General features: G+C 32.9%; 1 protein-coding gene across 1 annotated transcript; it reads left to right on the top strand.

Moving 5' to 3' along the window:
* The first annotated feature begins 207 nt into the window (after positions 1-207).
* Positions 208-979, top strand: LOC109792106 (16.9 kDa class I heat shock protein 2). The gene has a single exon (XM_020351485.3). The coding sequence runs from the start codon at positions 339-341 to the stop codon at positions 813-815; it is 477 nt and encodes a 158-aa protein (XP_020207074.1). The 5' UTR covers positions 208-338; the 3' UTR covers positions 816-979.
* Positions 980-9,008: the final 8,029 nt, after the last annotated feature.

Raw genomic sequence — 9,008 nt, forward strand, 5'->3', positions numbered from 1 at the left:
TTAAAAAAGATACACGTACTTCAACTTTACTAGTTACTATTAAGGGATGAGAAATATAGTTTAGAGTTTCCATTTCCAACGTTTCTTGCAGCAACTAGACATTTCTCCTCTGACCCTGAAACAAGCAACAACACTGTTTCTATGAAAATCCAGAATTTTCAAGAACCTGCCACTTCAACCTACGCACACTTTATATACACACTTTCCCACACACCATAGAAACAAGAAAATCAATACGAAAGAAACCTCACGTTTCAAACACTCCCTACAAAAACCACTTGAAAGCCTCTCGTTCATTCAACTCAATATCCGAAAACAGAGGAAACAGAGAAAAGAAAATGTCTCTGTTCGAACCCCTGTTGTTGAACCAAAACGACCCCTTTGATCATTTCCGAGCCTCATTCACCATAAATTCAGACACTCAAATGGATTGGAAGGAGACTCGTGACACCCACGTCTTCGAAATCGATCTTCCCGGGCTCACCAAAGAGGAAGTGAAGCTTGAAGTGAAGCAAAACAGAGTGCTCTGCATCAAAACAGAGAGAAGAGGAAAAGAAGAAGAAGAGGAGGAGGAGAAGAACGTGATGTGGCATTGCCGAGAGAGGAGTAATGGAATGTTTTCTAGGGAGTTCAGGTTGCCTGAGAATTGCAATGTTGATGAAGTTAAAGCTTCGATGTGTGATGGGGTGTTGACCATCACGGTGCCTAAAGATGAGACAAAGAAGAAGCACAAAAAGGAGGTGGTGATTTATGAGGAGGATGCTGAAGGGGTTGCACCTAAAGGAATTGGACGTTTCGTTTGCTGCAAAGCTTAGAAGTTTCTATTTCAACAACGTGTGGAGTTTGATCAAGGGGTTGTGTTTCGGTTTGTACTTGTTCTGTGCTTTTGTGTGAAAAGTTTATGTAGTTTAACTCTTTTCTTTTTTCTTACATTGTAAATTGAATTTCTACCAAGTTGTATAGTTCTTTTAATTGGTCACTACTTGTGTGGTCGACTCATCATTTATGATAATAAGGTAGATATTTACTGTAAAAGAAGTTGTGCAATTTATTCATTTACTATATAAGGATAGCAAATTGACTTGCGGGTTGGTTCGTTAACTCCTAAAAAATTAGTAGGCTAGGTCTATCATGCTTGTCCTGTCAAACTCGCCAACTTGTTGGGCCAAATAGTAGGTCAACCTGCCACAACCTGCCGGCCCATATATATATATATATATATATATATATATATATATTTTTAAAATTTAATTATTTTTGTTTATTTTATTTTGATGTAGAAGATGAGAATGAAGATGATTAAGAAAAAAAGTAAAGATAACTTTTTTTAAGAGAGTTTCTAATATTTTTAAAATAAAAATTCAAAGTTAATTAATTGTATTTAAACTTGTTTTGTGGGCTATAAAAAAATTTAGTTTATAAGTAATTTATAAGTTTATAATTTGGTTCTGATTTTAGTGTAAGTGAATTAATTTCTATTTGATATTATTCTAAGAGATTTTGATTTTGGTGTAAATGAACTAATTTCTATTTGATTTTATTCTAAGTTTGTAATTTATTTTTGTTGAACATATATTATGTACAATATGTATGCATTTTTTATTTTATATGATTATTTATTTATTTGTAGCAAAATTTTTTATTTGAACATAAAATATATATATATATATATATATATATATTTTTTTTTTTTTTTGTATGCGGGCTGGCCCGCCAACCTGTCAGCCCGTCCTTAGACAGGGCAGGCCAACATCCTTAGCTCGTTTTACATTAGCAGATCATTCCAGCTTTGCCGTTTTTAGCAGGTCAATGGTGGGCTGGGCCAAAATAAGTCAGGTTGGCCCGTTTTGCCCCTGCTACTATCTATATATAAATGTTTTTTTAAAAACACTTTGTGTCTTACTTTATATATAATAGCTCTCGTGTTCATAAGCATCTCTCTTTAGATTCTTCATGTCACAAGTGTGGCTATAGGAATGAAGATTTGGTACATGTTATGTGACTGGCCTTTATCTAAACAAGTGTGGCAGCAGCTGCAGTTGGATTAGGGTCAACAATTCCAAGGTGCGAATTGGGGACAGTGGTTGGTGACCAACATGGAAGGCTCGAATAACAACTTCCTTTTATGGAAAGAAAAGATGATGCAGTTTTCAATGAGAGTGTTTGGAACATACGGAGTGTTGTTAACCAAAATAATACTTTGCAATCAAGCATTCAAGTGGATTTCTAATTTACACCTCATCAGAAAATAGTAGGCACATTGGCTGGGAATCTCCAACTCAGCCTTTTATCAAGATTAACACTGATGGAACCTCTCAAGCAGCAGGCTTTGGAGGTATTCTGAGAGATGACTTTTGTGATTGGTTATCTGGATTTGTTGGAACTTGTGACTTTGTTACAGTTCTTAAAGCGGAACTACTGCTCATTTAACATAAAGGATTAGTGGGGAGGTTTCACATTTATATTATATGAATTCGATTCACAGTATGTTTTAAATTTAATTAAAAAAGATTGTAATTTTTTTGTCCGTGCTACCCATCGAGCTCTTTGATAAGAGTCTTTATCTTTAGAGATGGTCTCTTATCTTGTTTCATATCCTACAAGAAATGTATGCGTAGAATTTAACTTGCTAAATAAGAAATTACACATGATGAGTTAACTACTCATAGAATGGAATGAGTGTTCTCCTTAGTCAAATTTATAGATGATAGAATATGAATTATTCATATTAGATTTTAGTTTGGTTAGAAGTAAGAGAATATACCTCTTCATTTTTAACCAGATCAGATTAAAGTGCCATCCATAATAGATATGATTTTAGAGTACGAGAATCTTAGTTTAAAGATATTATTATTGTGTGTAGATAATGTTAGATAGAAATCCTTGTCAGATCATTATATGTCTATTAAGATAAGGTGTCATAGATAAGGTTAGGTGGATGTCATTATCAAGATTTTATTAGTTACATATTTCTCACAGAACAAAAGGATCGTTAAACTGTATCATAAATTATTAACTTTCTTGGTACATAAAATTCTTATAAGAGTAATAATATAAACAATATACTTCAGTTTTCCAAAGAGAATGAGAAGATTAGAAGAAACTCATTTTTGAAGAAAACATTTATTTCATTCAAACAAGTTTGTTTCGAGTTATAATGCAATCCTTCATTTATAGAGGAGCATATCCACTATTGACAAAATCTATTACATGTCTTGCTAATAACATTTACCTATATTTATTTATAACGATAGGTGTGGTGTTACTTGTTATAGAATGCTCAAATTCTATGATGGATATTATTACATCTACAGTAGAATGTTCCATATTCTATGATGGGCAACGTCAATACCCATCATAGAATATGGGTACTAAAGTTCTACATGACCATTTTTTGTATCCTACTATGCCAGATGTTGACCACTCGACATAGAAAGTGAAGATTCTATGTCGGGTGTTGATCCATCATAAAATGTGTCGGCATTCTCTATTGTCGTGATCTGTAACACGTCTCGAGTCAAGAAAAAAAATGTTCAAAACAAATGCCCCCTTTCCCCACATGTGAAAAACTTCATATGGCATCCATTTAGAAGTTGCATTCCAACTCGTACTAATCTATATAATAGAGGTGTACCATGTCTAGTGTCTTGCCCATTTTATAAGACAAACCTTGAGAAAAATTGACATATTTTTTTTCAATTGCCACCATATAAGTGGCATATGGATATTGACCTGGGATACACTTCAACTTTCATATGCTAAATGTTGAATCTTTTAGAGAAGTGATCTTTGACTTCTATGACAAGGAAACTACTGATAGAACATCCCTATTCTCTCACATTCTCTAGAGCATTTGGAAGAATAAGAATGCTTTAATATTGACAACAAACCCATTATATTGAGGAGATCACTAAAGCCAAATAAGGACTATATAGTTGGAATAAGGCAAATCAAAAAGTCAAAATCCTTTCCCACACGACATGATGGAATCATGCCTAGGAAGGCAAGGGGTGACACACTAAAGGAGCCAAGACGAATGGGCTATACATGAAGGTTTGGACTAGTCAAGGCCTAATGGGCTCGATGGGCTTGGAAGGCCCAAGTTGAGCTTTTCATGGGCCATATCTTGTTTTAGCTATTTTCCTTATGTCTTGTATATATATCATGTTAGTATAGGTTTTCTATATTTTAGGTCTTGTATTTTGGACCATTTAGGATAGCATTTTAGGCTATAGGCTTATTGGGTCTAGTTTTGGGCTTCATGGGCCTTTGGGCTTTTGGTACCCAATATTGGGCTCATTTTCATTCTTGTAATTTTTCCTTTCCATTTTATTTATTTGGCCATTGTATTTGGGCTATTAGAATAAGAATTTAGAAGGATTAAGTATTAAAGCATGAATCATAGAATGTTAATTACATTTAGGAGTAATTAGAGTTTCATTTAAGTCACAAGTTTTGTGCCAAAGGTGGCTGCACATGTGTACACTCAAATGAACCCTAAATTACCTCTAAATGCAATTAGGATTCTAGAAGGGAGGGCTGCACATGGCATAGAGTAAGTGGACGTCCAATTTGAATTCAAATTCAAATTTGAATTCAAAATTGGTGCCACTTTAAGTGCACATGGGTTGGCTCCAAAAACTCCTTGATCCGTGGCTTTATATGCTTGAAACCTTCACTCTTGTAGACACTTTTGATGAATGATAATTCTGAATATTGCTTCAGCCTAATTCTCTCAAAGGTCATCGAAATACTCACCTTAGATTTAGGAAATCCTATTCCATTTCCTAGCCTTGAAGTGAGTAATCATTTGTTCTTTTAGCCTTGATGCTTCCATCTTGGTTATAGGGACCTTGATGATTTGGTCCAAGTTTGTATAAGGGTTGAGCAACAATTTCTTAGAAAATCCTTTAAAAATACCAACTCTAAATCTTATAACAAGGAAGAGCACAAGAAGGAGGGAAGTTCATTTAAAAATTATGTTAAAGAAAACCCCTCTAAAACTCAAGAACTTGACAAAGATGTGGAAAAGAAAAAGGTCACCTCACACACTAGTTCAAAGACGAGTGAGATCAAATGTTTTAAGTGTTTAGGAAGAGGCCACATTACCTCTCAATGCCCCACCAAAAAGACCATGATCTTAAGGGGTAAAGACATTTATAGTGAAGAATCCTCATCATCTTCCTCTTCTAGTGAAAGTGAAGAGGAAACTAGTGACCATGAATTAGAACAACTTTATCCTGTTGATGGTGATCTTCTTATGGTCAAAAGGCTTCTTGGAAGCCAACCTTGTCCCACTTCATTATCACAAAGAGAGAACATCTTTCACATAAGATGTTTAGTTTCTAAAAGACCTTGTTCTCTCATTGTTGATAGTGGATCATGTTCTAATTGTTGTAGTACAAGGTTGGTTAACAAGTTAGCTCTTACCACCATTCCTCACCCTCAACCATATAAACTTCATTGGCTCAATGAAGGTGAGGAATTGGAGGTAAATCAACAAGTGAAGGTCAAGTTTTCTATAGGGGATTATAAAGATAAAGTTTTATGTGATGTGATCCCTATAGAAGCTTGTCATATTTTGCTAGGTAGGCCATGGCAATTTGACAAACATACTATACATGATGGCCTTACTAACAAAATATCCTTCATTCATAAAGATAAAGAAATTGTTTTTAATCCTTTAACACCACTCAAGTGTTTGAGGATCAAAACAAATGAAAAGAAAAAGAAAGAAAGAAAGAAAAGAAAATAAATTATTAGGAAAGAGTGAGGATGAAGGGGTCTCTTTTAAAGAATTTGTGACCAAGGAGAGTTATTTTATCACCAAACAAGCATTGAAACGTACTCTCTTTGTTCATAAAAGTCTTAACTCTCATCCTAATGCTGCCACTAATCTTGAAACGGAGAATGAGGAAAAATACAATTTTCAAATAAAGAATTTTTCAACTTCAAGATATAGTGAAGAAGAAGTTGACTATTTCTAGTTTTACTTCTTATACTACTTCCTTGGAGGTGCACAAGGAAGAAAGTATTTTTGTTTTTAAGATTCTTCCTTTTTTAGTGGTTTTAATAAAACACCCAATTTTTGGTTTACATTGTTTGATGGATACAAATTGTAATTATCTATATTCTATGTTTGATCCTATGGGAAGTTCTTACTCCTTTGAACTTAATTTGATTCCTTCCCTACGAGACAAATATAGTTTATATGATTATGAGTATCTAATAAGCAATCAAATCCAAAATTGTTTGAGAAGTTTTCTAGTAGTCTTTTCTTTATATTCTAGGAAAAGCCTAGGTTACCATTTAGGGTACTTTAGGCAAGATGTTTTAATTTTTAAGAATCATTCTTTTCATTGTATTAGTCTTAGTGTTACTACATTTTTAGGATTTCATTCTAGGTTATGCTTAGAAGAGGATCCTATTTCTACTTTTAGGGAATTTAATTTCAATAGTTTAGTTGTCTTTGTTAGACTAGATAAAAGGATTCCTCTTAGGATCCACAATCCATTTTCTTCACATGAACATTTCACCTCTTATACATTGTATGTTGTGCATGTAGGTGCTGATTCTTATCATATGGATTCTCGTGATTTGAGGACAAATCCTTTTCAAGAGGGAGGGAATGATGGAATCATGCCTAGGAAGGCAAGGGGTGGCACACTAAAGGAGTCAAGAGGAATGGGCTAGACATGAAGGTTTGGGCCAGTCAAGGCCCAATGGGCTTGGAAGGCCCAAGTTAAGCTTCTCATGGGCCATATCTTGTTTTAGCTATTTTCCTTATGTCTTGTATATATATCATATTAGTATAGGTTTTCTATATTTTGGGTTTTGTATTTTGGACCATTTAGGATAGCATTTTTAGGCTATAGGCTTATTGGGCCTAGTTTTGGACTTCAAGGGCCTTTGGGCTTTTAGTACCCAATATTGGGCTCATTTTCATTCTTGTAATTTTTCCTTTCCATTGTATTTGTTTGGCCATTGTATTTGGGCCATTAGAATAGGAATTTAGAAGGATGAAGTATTAAAGCATGAATCATAGAATGTTAATTACATTTAGGAGTAATTAGAGTTTCATTTGAGTCACATGTTTTGTGCCAAAGGTGGCTGCACATGTGTACACTCAAATGAACCCTAAATTACCTCTAAATGTAATTAGGATTCTAGAAGGGAGGGCTGCACATGGCATAGAGTAAGTGGACGTCCAATTTGAATTCAAAATTGGCGCCACTTTGAGTGCACATGGGTTGGCTCTAAAAACTCCTTGATCCGTGGCTTTATATGCTTGAAACCTTCACTCTTGTAGACACTTTTGATGAATGAGAATTCTGAATATTGCTTCAGCCCAATTCTCTCAAAGGTCACCAAAATACTCACCTTAGATTTAGGAAATCCTATTCCATTTCCTAGCCTTGAAGTGAGTAATCATTTGTTCTTTTAGCCTTGATGCTTCCATCTTGGTTCTAGGAGCCTTCAATTCATCTTCCAATCCTCTTCTTCCTTCATTCAATCGGTGGAAACTTCAAGGAAGAGATCTAGTCTTCGGAGAAGGTTTAAAGGAGCAAGCATCATTCACTTGATCCGTCCTACTTCCATCACGACACAATGGTAGCAATCCCCTAGGTGGATTCTCCCAACAATAGGTACCCTAAAATGTAATGTGGATGCAACCTTTTACAAGGACAACAACAACCTTGACATCAATATGTGTTTGAGAGATCATCACAAAGAATTCATAAAAGCTTTTGTAGATCACAAACCACAATGGTCAAGATTAGTTGAAGGGGAAGTATTAGCCGTACTCACGACCATATTTATGGATATCAAGAATGGGTGTAAACTTAATAATCTTAGAGCTTATATGCAAGTAAGTCTTAGATGAACTTTGAAAAAACTATCTCAAAAATTTTAAATTTGGCCTTATTATTTTACCACGTAATAATCTCCTGAAATCAATGTCATTTTACAAAATTGTTCATGCAAGGAGACAAACTAACTCAGTAACTCATACTCTAACAAGAGGCATAAGAAACTTCCCTTGTCCCATTCTATTAATCATGTAATCTCTTATTTTGAGGATCTTATCCTACAAGATATAAAATAAGTTCATTTTTCTAAAAAAAAAATAAAAATTTAACATCTTAAAAAATTTTATTTTAAAATTTTGAAATATACCTTTAAATAAAATATATGTTAAATATTTTTTTAGTTCATTGTCATTCACTCATTTGATAATAATATTAATATATATAATTTTAATTTAAAATAACTTATTAAAATAATAAATAAAATATAAATTATAAAAAAATATTTTTATACTTATATATATATATATATATATATATATATATATATAGAGAGAGAGGAGGGTTCAAACGACACTGGTGTGACTTTAACTAAGTGTTACACCGCTCAATAACTTTATATTAAATGTGAATTTTGTAAATTCAACCGTTAGATTGAAAGTTCATATCTCTTAGATCATATATATCAAATTTTATATTAATCTAAGATGATTTGATACTTCATTCTCATATAAAAAAATTGACGTAATATATACATTTCAAAATATACTAAAATATGAACACTTTGATTACCTTCAAGTTGTTGTTCAATTTTAACAAAATTTGACATATATGATCTAAGAGATATGAACTTTCCATCTAACGGTTAGATTTACAAAATTCACATTTAATATAAAGTTATTGAGCGGTGTAATACTTAGTAAAAGTTACACCGGTGTCGTTTGAACCCTCCTTTTATATATATATATATATATATATATATATATATATATATATATATATAATTTAAACCCAGATGCAAGCTAGTTAAACTCTAATTTAAATATTTAAAAGTATTTATTTATCATAATTGCATAAAATAAATATTGATTTTATTTTTTATATGCTAAAGTATTCACATAAATTATGTTAAAATAATAAAATTACTATTTCATTAAATTACATATAATTTATATAAAAAAAATTAATTGACGAGATAGG

Source organism: Cajanus cajan, chromosome 10, assembly GCF_000230855.2.
Source record: "Cajanus cajan strain Asha chromosome 10, NIPB_CcT2T_4, whole genome shotgun sequence".
In the NCBI taxonomy this organism is placed as follows: Eukaryota; Viridiplantae; Streptophyta; class Magnoliopsida; order Fabales; family Fabaceae; genus Cajanus; species Cajanus cajan.

What these genes read in the sequence shown, in the direction of transcription:
- LOC109792106 (XM_020351485.3), top strand. Translation starts at nt 339, where the DNA reads ATGTCTCTGTTCGAACCCCTGTTGTTGAACCAAAACGACCCCTTTGAT.